Here is a 15,000-nt window from a genome sequence, read left to right as displayed (position 1 = left end):
AATTACTTAAAAATTCATACAATGTGATTTTCTGGATTTTTGTTTTAGATTCCGTCTCTCACAGTTGAAGTGTATCTATGATAAAAATTACAGACCTCTACATGCTTTGTAAGTAGGAAAACCTGCGAAATCGGCAGTGTATCAAATACTTGTTCTCCCCACTGTAGACTTTGTTTTTTATCTACTGTGTCATTGACTTATTTATTGTGTAATTGGCTTGTTTATTGATTATTCCATGTGTAACTCGGTGTTGTTGTCTGTGTCACACTACTTTGCTTTATCTTGGACAGGTCGCAGTTGCAAATGAGAACTTGTTCTCAACTGGCCTACCTGGTTAAATAAAGGTGAAATAAAAATAAAACAAAAATCGCTCCAACTTTAGCATGAATTACGTAAACAAAAAGCACAACATTACAAATATTTTCCGAGATGTGAGATAATTAACTTGTTCTCTGTAATATCGTATATAGCTTTGAAATCGTGACATTACACAGTTGAGGAAAATAAGCACACTGACTCATAATCTGACTTTTAGAAGGGATTTCGTGATTATTTTAGCAACCACGTGACGCAGCATAACAATGTGTCAGTCTGCTGTTATTTTGGTATTTTATTACGATCCTCATTACCAAAAGTAGCAGCTACTCTTCCTGCGGTCCACACAAAACATGACATAATACAGAACATCAATAGACAAGAACAGCTCAAGGACTGAACTACATACATTTATGTAGGTTCATTGTACGTTCCTCCATTCACTGGCCATTGAGATTCCCATCTCCTCATTTCTTAAAGCATCCCTGGTATTTTCTCATTAAGTATCAATTTATTGGCTCTCTCTTGTTTAGGCAAAAATGATCTTAAAGGCACCTTCCAGGCCAAGGTGTGTGTGTATTCAGTGCACGTGTGTCAAATTGTTTTTAGACAGATCTACAGTGCACCCTTGTGGTGTGGGACATCAGAAGGGAAATAAACACAGCAATGACGGGAGTGTTCATGTGCTCAGTTCACATTAAATCAGGTGGACCTACTAAACAGACATGCTCCAGCAATATCATGGCCATATTTTTCCTTCAAACATACCGCCAATCAGCGACATTTCAGACCAAAATATAGACGTTAAATATTTCTGCTCAAAGAGACCCTGGCTCTTTCGGTTTATGAGTTGTGTGATGAAAATGTAGTCAGGTGAAAAGAGCAGTGGGTGAAGATGCAGTGAAAGACATGTGGCAGTGTAGACTATAGCAGTAGTGTGAGACGTACCGAGTTCACCGCTGAGCGGCGGCGTGGCGGCCTCCTCCACCTCGCTGGTCATGGAGCGGGTGATGCGGCCCTTGCGCCGGCCCTGGCTGTTAGCCGTGCGGCGACCCTTTAAGGCCACCGTGGGCTCTTTGTCTTCCCCGTCCTCACCAGAGGTATCGTCCCTGCAGGGAGAGTGTCAGTCACATCATCATGATTACCCTCTTCCTCACTGCCTGCACGTGTACTGTTTAGTTTGTTAACTTAAATCCTGACAAAGTGCAGAGGTCTGTCTGGGTTAAAAAACTGAAAATAACTACAGTATGTGCCAAAGCACACACAGACGTGCACAGGCACGCATACACACAGGCCTCAAGGCTCAGGAGAGAGTAGTTTGGAGTTTTGCAAGCAAGGCGATATATCCCGTCAGTGTCATGGCAGGCTAACAGATAAACGGTGATTTTGTAGCCGGTGTTCTTCCATTCATTATCACCTGGTCCATTATTCTAAGGCGGCCCTGTCCTGCTACCTTGCACACCAGATATAGCAGTGCCAGTTGTGCCAGGGGTTACAGGCAGCCACCACAGGGGCAGTGGGAGTCAGGGACTCCTCTGCCTGCTCTCCTCAGCCCAAGTACTGGAAGCACTGAAGATGCTTCATCATGATCAACACCACTCATTCAGACAGGCAGGACAACTCCTGTTCACTGTTCTGTTTGTCAGCAGCACCAAACAACTCCAACTTGTCCAACCTCTATTCAGAGAGCTGGGAGCGTCACTAGAAGATTGGACATGATGATGATTGACTTCCATCCTTCACTGCTCTTCCCTGTGAAACATGCGACTCTCGTTTTTTTCCCCCACCTTTATTTAACCAGGTAGGCTAGTTGAGAACAAGTTCTCATTTGCAACTGCGACCTGGCCAAGATAAAGCATAGCAGTGTGAACAGACAACACAGAGTTACACATGGAGTAAACAATTAACAAGTCAATAACATAGTAGAAAAAAAGGGGAGTCTATATACATTGTGTGCAAAATGGCATGAGGAAGTAGGCGAATAATTACAATTTCTGGAGTGATAAATGATCAGATGGTCATGTACAGGTAGAGATATTGGTGTGCAAAAGAGCAGAAAAGTAAATAAATAAAAACAGTATGGGGATGAGGTAGGTAAAAATGGGTGGGCTATTTACCGATAGACGATGTACAACTGCAGCGATCGGTTAGCTGCTCAGATAGCAGATGTTTGAAGTTGGTGAGGGAGATAAAAGTCTCCAACTTCAGCGATTTTTGCAATTCATTCCAGTCACAGGCAGCAGAGAACTGGAACGAAAGGCGGCCAAATGAGGTGTTGGCTTTAGGGATGATCAGTGAGATACACCTGCTGGAGTGCGTTCTAAGGATGGGTGTTGCCATCGTGACCAGTGAACTGAGATAAGGCGGAGCTTTGCCTAGCATGGCCTTGTAGATGACCTGGAGCCAGTGGGTCTGGCGACGAATATGTAGCGAGGGCCAGCCGACTAGAGCATACAGGTCGCAGTGGTGGGTGGTATAAGGTGCTTTAGTGACAAAACGGATGGCACTGTGATAAACTGCATCCAGTTTGCTGAGTAGAGTGTTGGAAGCAATTTTGTAGATGACATCACCGAAGTCGAGGATCGGTAGGATAGTCAGTTTTACTAGGGTAAGTTTGGCGGCGTGAGTGAAGACAACAACACTGCATTGAGTGAGTGCTGTTCCACTGCTCACATAGATTGCAGTGCTCAGCAGCACTGACATATTTCACCATCCTCCTCTCCATCACGCTGGAACTGTGCCTACAGAGATGCCAGGGCAAGGCAGCATCACACAGCAGATCACACACTCTGGAGCTCCAAGCTCTGGAGACGTGCTGGATTATTGTAGCAACCGACAGTACAGTAATGGTGTTGCTAGGCTGTCAATCATATCACTTTTCCTCCCATCGAAAAAGAAAATAAGTATGGAATCTTAAAAATGTGACTTTTGGTAGCCTATTGGGAGTGAGAGAAGAAAAACAGGAAAACAGCTGTTTATAAAAGTAGGAGGAGAAGGATTACGCAACAGATCGCATGGAGTTCTGCTGAATTACAAGAAACGTATTAGTCACAGCAAGAACTGAAAATCATACAGAGAATCTATGACACGTTATCTAAACATGGCCACAACACAAGAACTAGGGCTCACAGTGAAACCACATTCTATTCTATTATTCTATAATGGATTAAATCATTTTTCTCCCTCAATCTACACACAATACCCCATAATGACAAAGCAAAAACAGGTTTATTGAAATGTAAAATATAAAACAGAAATACCTTTCTAACATAAGTATGATATTCAAAATTGAGCTCAGGTGCATCCTGTTTCCATTGATCATCCTTGAGATGTTTCTACAACTTGATTGGAGTCCACCTGTGGTAAATTCAATTGATTGGACAGGATTTGGAAAGGCACATGCCTGTCTATATAAGGTTCCACAGTTGACAGTGCATGTCAGAGCAAAAACCAAGCCGTGAGGTCGAAGGAATTGTCCGTAGAGCTCCGAGACTGGATTGTGTCGAGGCATAGATCTGGGGAAGGGTACCAAAACATTTCTGCAGCATTGAAGGTCCCAAAGAACACAGTGGCCTCCATCATTCTTAAACAGAATAAGTTTTGAGCAACCAAGACTCTTCCTAGAGCTGTTCCCCCGGCCAAACTGAGCAATCTGGGGAGAAGGGCCTTGGTCAGGGAGGTGACCAAGAACCCGATGGTCAGTCTGACCGAGCTCTAGAGTTCCTCTGTGGAGTTGGGAGCACCTTCCAGAAGGACAACCATCTCTGCAGTACTCCACCAATCAGGCTTTATGGTAGATTGACCAGACGGAAGCCACTCCTCAGTAGAAGGCACATGACGGCCTGCTTGGAGATTTCCAACAGGCACCTAAAGGACTCTCAGACCATGAGAAACAAGATTCTCTGGTCTGATGAAACCAAGATTGAACTCTTTGGCCTGAATGCCAAGCATCACATCTGAAAGAAACCTGGCACCATCCCTACGGTGAAGCACGGTGGTAGCAGCACCATGCTGTGGGGATGTTTTTCAGCAGCAGAGACTGGGAGACTAGTCAGGATTGAGGGAAAGATGAACAGAGCAAAGTACAGAGAGATCCTTGATGAAAACATGTTCCGCAGCGCTCAGGACCTCAGACTGGGGCGAAGGTTCACCTTCCAACAGGACAACGACCCTAAGCACACAGCCAAGATAACGCAGGAGTGGCTTTAGGACAAGTCTCTGAAAGTCCTTGAGTGGCCCAGCTAGAGCCTGGACTTGAACCCAATCTAACATCTCTGGAGAGACCTGAAAATAGCTGTGCAGTGACGCTCCCCATCCAATCTGACAGAGCTTGAGAGGATCTGCAGAGAAGAATGGGAGAAACTCCCCAAATACAAGCTTGTAGTGTCATACCCAAGAAGATTAGAGGCTGTAATCGCTGCCAAAGGAGCTTCAACAAAAAAGGTCTTACAATTTGACAGAGTATTTTGTGTAGATCATTGACAAAAAATTATAAATTAAATACATTTTAATTCCAACAAAATGTGGAAAAAGTCAAGGGTATGTGTGTGAATACTTTGAAGGCACTGCAGGTTTAATACTCAAAAAATGTAATAAGGAATCTTAAAAATGTGGCCTACTGGGAGTGAGAAAAAGAAAAACAGATGTTTTTAAAAGTAAGAGATGATGACTTTTCCTGATCTAGTCAGGGTTATGATGATGACTTTTCCTGATCTAGTCAGGGTTATGATGATGACTTTTCCTGATCTAGTCAGGGTTATGATGATGACCTTTCCTGATCTAGTCAGGGTTATGATGATGACCTTTCCTGATCTAGTCAGGGTTATGATGATGACTTTTCCTGATCTAGTCAGGGTTATGATGATGACCTTTCCTGATCTAGTCAGGGTTATGATGATGACTTTTCCTGATCTAGTCAGGGTTATGATGATGACCTTTCCTGATCTAGTCAGGGTTATGATGATGACCTTTCCTGATCTAGTCAGGGTTATGATGATGACCTTTCCTGATCTAGTCAGGGTTATGATGATGACCTTTCCTGATCTAGTCAGGGTTATGATGATGACCTTTCCTGATCTAGTCAGGGCAAACAAATCTAAATTAATTTAGAGAGAGGAAGGCAAGCAAACTCACTTCATTACATCCTCCTTTTCTTCCCCCTCAGTCTTCTCCTCCTCCCTCTCTCCCTCCTTCTCTTTCTCCTTCTCCTCCTTGTCCTCCTGGCTGCTGCGGTTCACTTGTTGTTGTTGTTGCTGTTGTTGCTGCTGCTGTTGTTGCTGCTGTTGTTGTTGTTGTTGTTGCTGTTGCTGCTGTTGCTGCTGTTGGCCATGCTGTTGGGGTGGAAGAAAAGACAACAACATTTAGTTAGTTACAAACATGATCCCTGGTAACAGGAAACATGGTGTGAACACGCGCACACAGACGCGCATAAGAACCTATATACACACACAAAAACATGAGCTGTGTAGTAGTGTTGAGGTCATTCTGCCATCAATACCAGTAGGTACACCACAAGAACAGCCCATATGTCTTCCTTCATCTGGCACCCAGAACCACTTCCTCTTCCACTTCCTGTCTGTCTGGTCTCAGGTTCATATCATGAAAGAAATACTGCAGACTGCCAAAGACCTGCCACTAACACTGTTATAACTGGTGGAAACTACACTTCTTTGAGCATTGTAAAGGACAGTTGCCTCAGTATATGAGAGTTGTGCTGTGTACTAAGGTATTTTTCTTACAGCTCTGTAAATGGTTTTATAGCTAGAAGTGAAGCCAATCCAATACCATGTCTACTTTAATAACAGAGTCATTACATCTAGCTCTGGGCATGGAAACACAAAAAAGGCAGAAAGAGAAAGAGAGAAGGAGGCTAAATCAAAATGGACCTTTCTCACAGGGATACCTTCCTCCATTTGAACCATGTCACTAGAGTTGATATCCCACCTCTCTCAAAGATGAACTCAACCCAACGCAAATAAAATCCATAACACTGATTGATTCTCCAGTGGATAAACATGGTCTCCCTCTCTGTCCCCCTCCCTCTCTCCCTCCTTTCCTCCCTCCCACTGGGAACCTGGAGACAACAAACAGCAGCCCAATCATTTCAATAGACTACCATTATCTCTATGGAGTCATGCACCTAAACAGACCGAACAGCAAACTCACGGCCATTCACAGGTGTCTTAAATGAGTCAGGCCCAGGCGGGTGATATCTAAAAGCCTGCTACTGTATCTCTGCTCTGCTACTCTGCTTTACAAAACAAAACAAAAAATATATATTAATCAAGGCTGGGCGCTGATGAGCTGTTTTGTTGTTATTACTACGTACTCACCCGCCTCTTGTTCTCTCTCTAGGTGTCATTAACGTTAACTGTTGTGGTCCTGTTGAGCCTTTTCCTCTACTCTCCCATTTACCTCTCTCTTTTCCTACAAATCTCTCACTCGCCGACTCCCTCGATTCCCTCCCTATGTTCTTCTCCCCGTGTTATTTAGCATTAGCACCAGTGCTCAAGCAGCTCTGTTAATGAACCCGTAGTGTTTGTGTGCTGAGCTAAACGTTCACTAGCTAGGTAATGAGATGAGGTGTCTCTGGGAGAAATGAGGAGACACCCAGCCACGACCACAGAAAGGTCGCTGGCTAATTAATGCACCATTTCATTAGCACCCACCACACCGCCGTTGGATTAAATGCCTAACACCCGATCTGGGCCTCAGTAATAACTGGGAGCTAATTAGCAATGGGAAACCACCTGTTTAAAAAAAATATTGTCAATACGGACACATTAGTGCTGACATGAAGGGGGAGCACAATGGCACGTGTCACATAATCGGTGTGCTGCTTGCATGATGACCTATCCTCTAGTGATCCCACTGCTCAGAGTCCCATGGGTATGTTACCTCTCCATGTAGGTTCTACTGACAAACGTCCTTCACCTAATGCCTTCTCAGGTGTGGAGTGGTTAGGGGTGTGGGGTGTGGCGGTCAGGAAATGTTGGCAGCTGGTGACTGTCAAGCATATAACTGTCGGTCTAACGGTAATTGACCGTTAATGAACAAACACATATAGCTTCTCCTGGCTTCCACACATAGCCTACAAACCACTGATGCAGACCTATGGAGCATCTACATTTAAATAAGTCTAATAAATTCATGTAATATAGCCTACACCATCACAATATATCAATTTATTTTAGACAGGTCTAAAGAGGCATGATATGAAGAAAATGTAGTCTATTTCAGAAGAACAGACAAGCGTACTCTGACTTGTCCTTATGCTAGGCCCTGATCTGGCTATGCCATATGGATGTGGGCTACACTAGTTCATTTAGCAGACAATATTTGCTTAGAATTCTGTGGCATTACTTCATAGTAGGACTAATACAATTGAACAAAGCTGAATAATATATGAATATTTTCTCCTAATGATTTGAGGGAGTGTGCACAAACGGAAATTCTGTGTTGAGCGGTTAACAATGAAATTGGTACTACTACAGGCTTCATTTAGTTATTCATGTAACTTTAGTTCTACAAATGTTGGGCTATATGTTTGATTCTAAATACATTGTAATACCCTGACTACACCGCTCGCTTCGCGTGCACTGCAAAATAAATGTAGAAATCTATATTATTCAATTATTGCGCACGTCAACAAGCGTCTGCGTTGCCAAGGGCTAAAATAGAAGTCAGTTCTATTTGTGTCGCAGATCGCGGTGCAAGTCCTGCCTCTCCCATCTCCTTATTGGTTTATAGAAGCAGATACCCACACGCCATCTCCTCATTGGTTATACCCACGTGGGTGATTGAAAGATGAACTGTGTTGTCGGTCGTTGTGGTAATACTATGAAGGTTTAGATGCCAATCACCATATAAGTTCAAAGAAGAAAAAGCCTGGAAGGAGGAGAGATGACTAAAAACGATTCGGTTGACAGTTTTATGTATGGGTTAATTGTCGGCGTAGAGGACCTTGTACATTCAGGTGAAATAACAACTCAATGTTTATATCCTAGGACAAATTAGCTAGCTACAGCAAGCTAAGTAAATAGGACAAATTAGCTAACAAGTGCAAGCTAGCTAGCTAAATTGCCATAAATATTTAATGCCGTTCGATCTGTCCCCAAATTAATGTAATTGGTTCAGAGTTTGTTGAAATATTTTAACCTGCGTGTCGTGATCGCGTTTGGGGACTAAATTAATGTATGCACAATGGCGCACGTGCGCAGCCGGTTTGGGTTCCATGTAAGGCTGCATGATGCGACTCGAATGATGATTTGAAAAAAAGTTTTTGAAAAATGTCACTTGAAAGGCATGTGCTCTGCTTTATTGGGTAGGCTGTACACACTTCATTCGTCTCTCATTCACTATTTGACAGACACTTGGTAATGCCTCGAATTTCACGGCTGTATCCCCTTTGTGGCCATAATGCACCCTAAAAAAAAATCATGATTTTGCGGCCAGTGGCCGTTGTGCCCTTGGCCCGGAGTGCTGCGTTGTGCCTGAGTGCTGCACGCTCCGAAGCACCTCTAACTCACATGGCTCTCAATCATGTGATCGGGTCTTTCTCACAGGATACAAGTGAAGACAGACATCAGGGATGCAACTGCGCACATCCTTATCCAATTCCGATGTGCATATTGAAGATATTGGAAGAACTGTCCACATTTACTTTTCATCAGCCAACAAGATGAGTTGGCCTAACGAACAGCAAAAGCACAAGCCTATGTCAATCTACTATCGCTCATAATACAAAAGTGGGCCTATTCTATTCTGTGCGAGAAATAAATATTCCAAACCTAGTCTGGGACAGTTGTGGGATGCGATAGATCCTTAAGTAATACAACCACTAGCATCCCAAAAAAATGATTTACGCAATGTGGCTGACGCAACAGATCAGAACGTTTATCTTAAAATGTTGAAACTATTTGGCTGTCACATTATAAGCGCAGCAATGCGCACATGGCAGTAGGCAATAAGCGCAAATGTTCCATTAGTGGGAAAACCCCAATATCAAAAGTGACTGCAGATGCAATTATGCATGTAATGCTTTTATTATAAACATGAAACTCACGAGCTGCACATATATGCCAGTTAGGCTCTAAACCCCTTGTAAAGCAGATTCATGTGCTTAATTTTAAGAAGTTTCTATTGCTGGGCATCATTCACAAGTGATAATATATAATTCACAAGTGGTAGGCTAATATTGTCACCCATCAGACTATTCTTGATTTAATCTTGTCTTTACATACAGTACCAGTCAAAAGTTTGGACACCTAGTCATTCAAGGGTTTGACCATTTTCTCAATTTTCTGTAAAATAATAGTGAAGACATCAAAACTATGAAATAACACATATGGAATCATGTAGTAACCAAAAAAATGTTAAACAAATCAAAATATATTATATATTTGAGATTCTTCAAAGTAGCCACCGTTTGTCTTGACAGTTTTGCACACTCTTGGCATTATCTCAACCAGCTTCATGAGGTAGTCACCTAGAATGCATTTCAATTAACAGGTGTGCCTTGTTAAAAGTTTATTTGTATAATTTATTTTCTTCTTAATGCGTTTGAGCCAATCAGTTGTGCTGTGACAAGGTAGGGGTGGTATACCGAATATAGGCCTATTTGGTAAAAGACCAAGTCCATGTTGTCAAGAACAGCTCAAATAAGCAAAGAGAAACGACAGTCCATCATTACTTCAAGACACAAAGGTCAGTCAATACAGGAACATTTCTTCAAGTGCAGTCGCAAAAACCATCAAGTGCTATGATGAAACTGGATCTCATGAGGACCGCCACAGGAAAGGAAGACCCAGAGAAACCTCTGCTTTACCAGCCTCAGAAATTGCAGCCCAAATAAACGTTTCACAAAGTTCAAGTAACAGACACAATTCAACGTCAACTGACAGTTGACTGACTGCAGTGAGGAGACTGCATGAATCAGGCCTTCATGGTCAAATTGCTGCAATGAAACCATTACTAAAGGACACAAATAATAAGAAGAGACAGGCTTGGGCCAAGAAACACGAGCAATGAACATTAGACTGGTGGAAATCTGTCCTTTGGTCTGATGAGTCCAAATTTGAGATTTTTGGTTCCAACTGCTGTGTCTTTGTGAGACGCAGATGAACGGATGATCTCCGCATGTGTGGTTCCAACTGTGAAGCATGGAGGAAGAGGTGTGATGGTGCTTTGCTGGTGACACTGTCTGTGATTTATTATAACTCGAGGTACACTTAACGAGCATGGCTATCACAGCATTCTGCAGCGATACGCCATCCCATTTGGTTTGCGTTTTGTGGGACTATCGTTTGTTTTTTTCAACAGGACCCAGTACCTTCAGGCTGTGTAAGGGCTATTTGACCAAGGCGGCGAGTGATGAGTGGCCGCCACAATCACCTGACCTCAACCCAAATGAGATGGTTTGGGATGAGTTGGACAGCAGAGCGAAGGAAAAGCAGTCAATAAGTGCTCAGCATATGTGGGAACACCTTCAAGACTGTTGGAAAAGCATCCCAGGTGAAGCTGGTTGAGAGAATGCCAAGAGGGTGCAAAGCTGTCATCAAGGCAAAGGGTGGCTACATTGAAGAATCTCAAATATAAAATACATTTTGATTTGTTTAACACTTTTTGGGTTACTACATGATTCCATATGTGTTATATCATAGTTTTGATGTCTACACTATTATTCTACAACATAGAAAATAGTACAAATAAAGAAAAACCTTTGAATGAGTAGGTGTCCAAACTTTTGACTGATACGTTACACTAAATAATATCTGCGTGAAATTTGTTTTGATTTAGAATGGAACATTATCATGCACGTGTCTCGAAACAGGGGCAGTGAAAGAAACACATGTCATCTATGCACTTAAACAGCGAATGGAGGAAGCTTTTCCCGTGGTTCATTATCATGCCAGCCAGGTAAGCTATAGGCTTGTTGTAAAGATAAGCAATGTGCTTAATATTAGGAAAGTTGACAAACAAATATAGTAGGCCTAGTCTATAGAAAGCTGATGGGATCCTCCTCTTTTTAGTAGATGCCATCTCTCTGTTTACTCACACAATTGCATAACCTGTAGAAATGTTGCGCAACTTGAGCTCACATGACGTGTTAGATAAAATTTCCGATCACATTTGCATCGATGTCAGAGTGATTAGAGGAACAACAGAGTGCTGAGTACCAGGCAGTTAGCAAGTTTGGAAGGCTACTATTGACCAGCAGCAGCAGCAGAGCTTGGAGAAGCCTAATTACTGTGACTAAATGGTCACGTGGAATTTGACTGACTTTATGACCCGGTGTGGCGGTAATACGGTCACAGCAACAGCCCTAGGAGTGGTTTGAAGTTGTTCAAGTTAAGTTCTGTAACTACAGTACCTGGCTCCTGCCACGGCGCCGGTAGTTCCTGCGCACAATGTTCTTGTAGTTCTCGTTCTTTTTGGTCAGGTAGTAGAAGAGGACACATTCTGCCACCGTCTGAAACAAAACACAACATTACTAGGACCTCATCTCCAAAACAAGATGTGAAAAAGACTACTCATGTGCCAGGATTCAAGGTCCATCACTGTGCATGGAGTGAAGGATCTTCCAAACTGTACCTTTCTCTCCAGGAAAGAAGCAATCAGGCCAAAGTTTTTTGGGTGCTGGATGAACCTGTGACACAAAGCAGACAGATTAATATGTTTTTTATTTTTTAAATGATCTAATCAATGATCTGGAAGCATTCAGTCTTTTGATATGCAAGTAAATTGAGGAGTGAGTGACGCAGTGAGTGACGAGTGAGTGACACATGTGTAGTTTGGTTGATGGGAGAAGAGGCTCTCATCAGTGCTGACATCACAACACAGTCCCACATCCATCTCTCCAGAGATATATCATTCAATTATTAATCTAAAGCATGCTCTCATCAACACTAACCTAGAGCTCCCTCACCATACTTCTATCAGCACATCCTGATGAACATTACTCGATAGCCCAATCGGATAACACAGACAGTACTGAGCATTGCTTACATCTCTTCCAACTCTCTTATTGATGTGTTTTTATATGGGCTTAGGCTGAGTGGACAAGACAATCCAGACTGCAGCAGCAGACATCACATCCGCATCTCTCCCTCTACTCTTCTCTCTATCCCTCTCTGCACAGGGGAAGCATTTACAGTCTCTGATCTCAGGCTGTGAGTTCGGTTTGGCTGGTTGATGTATTCTCCATTTCTCACAAAGACGGAAGATTAACTTCCTCAACAACTCCCTGACCTTTGGATGGTTCACAATCTCAGTCTGATTGCTATCAGAAAAACTAAACAGTGTTTTGTCTACTACTGCACAGCACACACTCCTGCCATTCTAGGCAGAGTAATTCTACGTGTGTACAACATACTTCTCGCGGAAGGTGTCCTTCTCCTGTTCGCTCCACATGTTCATGACCTGCCGGTCCTTGTACACCTTCATGGGGTCGTCCATCAGGCCGTTCATGTTGATGAACTTGATGCGCTGCTGCTCAGCGTCAAACAACATGGGAGGGATGACCGCAAGCTGGCTATGCTTCTCGGTGTTCTGACACACACACACACACACACACACACACACACACACACACACACACACACACACACACACACACACACACACACACACACACACACACACACACACACACACACACACACACACACACACACACACACACACACACACACACACAGACAAACAGACAAGATGTCTTGGAGTGAGTACACTGTAGTGTGCACCAAGGCAGAGCTTTCCAAACATTAGGCTGAGATAAACACAGTGTATAGAGACAGTGGTGGTTAGACAGTCGAAGCAGTCGTGTTTTGTTAAGTGTGTAAAAGGTCATAAGACGTAGAGGAAGTTTGAGGTCGGGGAGGAGGAGGGAACGAGAGAGATGCTGCACGCTTGGTGTGAGCAGTCAGTTCTTATCCAGATGTAAGGAACCACAGCTGAGTGGGGCTGACCTTACAGAGAAACACTGGCCCTGTATTGTATCAGTGTGATGGCTAGCCTTGTTATTCACAAGCCAGCTCTCCCTTTCCTGTGGAACACTCAGAACACTCCCCTCTTCCACGGTCAGAGTAAAACCTCTTTGGTTGTGCAAGTGGCAGAACTATAGTCTATTTACTCTGTGTGTGTATTTGTGCATCTGTCTGGATCACATTTCACAAATCATCACATGCTTCCTGAACAGTAACTGTGTCCTGTAACTTACGTGTGACAAATACATTAGTGCTTGAGTGAGTCAAGCAACAAGCATGACAAGAACAATGTATATTGAGAGATGGGAGAAATGGCTGGTCCAGAGGGGAGAGCGGGTGGAAGGAGAGGTGAAGAGCGGGAGGTGAAGTGTAAGAGCTCACCTCTTGCTCTGATATGCCGTCAACGATCTCAGAGACCTCGTGTTCACTGCGGGCTGCAGATGAGGCCAGTCCTCCTCCACGCTGTCCCGCCCGGCTGCTCCACACAGGGGGAACACAGAGGACATGTCAACACACTGCAGGTACTGGAACTGAGCTCTTCCTTCTTTGACATCACACACACAGACACACTTATGCTCATACTGTAATCAAGCAACAACTCAAATGTAATCACACTTTGTTTTAACAGAATGGAATCTCTTGGTCTCCCGAGTGGCACAATTGTCTAGGGCACTGCATCGCTAGCTGTGCCACCAGAGACTCTGGGTTCGCGCCCAGGCTCTGTCGCAGCCGGCCGCGGCCGGGAGGACCGTGGGGCAACGCACAATTGGCCAAGCGTCGTCCGGGTTAGGGAGGGTTTGGCCGGTAGAGATATCCTTGCCTCATCGTGCACCAGCGACTCCCGTGGCGGGCCGGGCGCAGTGCGCGCGAGCCAAGGTCGCCAGGTGCACGGTCTTTCCTCCGACACATTGGTGCGTCTGGCTTCCGGGTTGGATGCGCGCTGTGTTAAGAAGCAGTGTGACTTGGTTGGGTTGTGTTTGGGAGGACGCATGGCTTTCGACCTTCGTCTCTCCCGATTACTAACAATTGGATACCACGAAATTGGGGAGAAAAGGGGGTAAAAATTGTAATAATAAAAAAATCTTATCTTATGTTTTAAATACAGCACACTAGACTCTCCCCAACCTAGAATATTGAGGAGGAGCAGGAGGCCCCGGGGCCTTGACTCACCTCTGCATGCGCTCCTGCAGCTCTCTCTGCTTGCGGATCTCAGGGAACTGTTTCTCGTAGTACTCTCGCACCTTGCCCTCCTTAGCCCGGCGCCGGGGGGTTGTTCTCAATGCCCTCCACCTTCTTCTCCCAGGCCTCCATCAGATGGTCATAGCGCTGGCAGAACTTCTGTTCCTGAGAAGACGAACAACCAGGTCAATCACCATTTCAAAGAACATGACTCCAAATAACAAGTGTCCCTTTTCTCTCATATCAGGATGTCATCAGAACATCTGAAATATCATGTGCCACAAACCAGAATTCAAAGGAAATATGCCTAGTAGTTGAGCAACATGAAATCTGTGAAAAGACCAGTAATACACTAATAATATATATACAGTAATAACATGCTGTTGTTCCTACCAACTCATCATACTGGACCCAGGTTGCATTCTCTAGCCCTATTCCCATGGAAGGTGACTATGGTGATGAACATCATAGTTTACATGTGCTCTATTCCCTCCTCTTGGTTTCTTTAGTCCTCTAATCT

General features: G+C 43.9%; 1 protein-coding gene across 1 annotated transcript in view; it reads right to left on the bottom strand.

Annotated features, from left to right (window-relative positions):
- The window catches only part of LOC124034383 (nuclear receptor corepressor 2-like), a 183,935-nt gene that overhangs the window by 54,792 nt on the left and 114,143 nt on the right, over nucleotides 1-15,000 (bottom strand). Inside the window, 8 exon segments of the mRNA XM_046347510.1 lie at nucleotides 1,264-1,424; nucleotides 5,449-5,576; nucleotides 11,687-11,785; nucleotides 11,908-11,962; nucleotides 12,689-12,864; nucleotides 13,683-13,776; nucleotides 14,472-14,569; nucleotides 14,571-14,645. Coding sequence (XP_046203466.1) covers nucleotides 1,264-1,424; nucleotides 5,449-5,576; nucleotides 11,687-11,785; nucleotides 11,908-11,962; nucleotides 12,689-12,864; nucleotides 13,683-13,776; nucleotides 14,472-14,569; nucleotides 14,571-14,645 — 886 coding nt within the window.

This window comes from Oncorhynchus gorbuscha, linkage group LG04, assembly GCF_021184085.1.
Source record: "Oncorhynchus gorbuscha isolate QuinsamMale2020 ecotype Even-year linkage group LG04, OgorEven_v1.0, whole genome shotgun sequence".
Lineage (NCBI taxonomy): Eukaryota > Metazoa > Chordata > Actinopteri > Salmoniformes > Salmonidae > Oncorhynchus > Oncorhynchus gorbuscha.
Note: the sequence above shows the minus strand (reverse complement) of the source record. Positions and strands in the feature narration are given on the sequence as shown.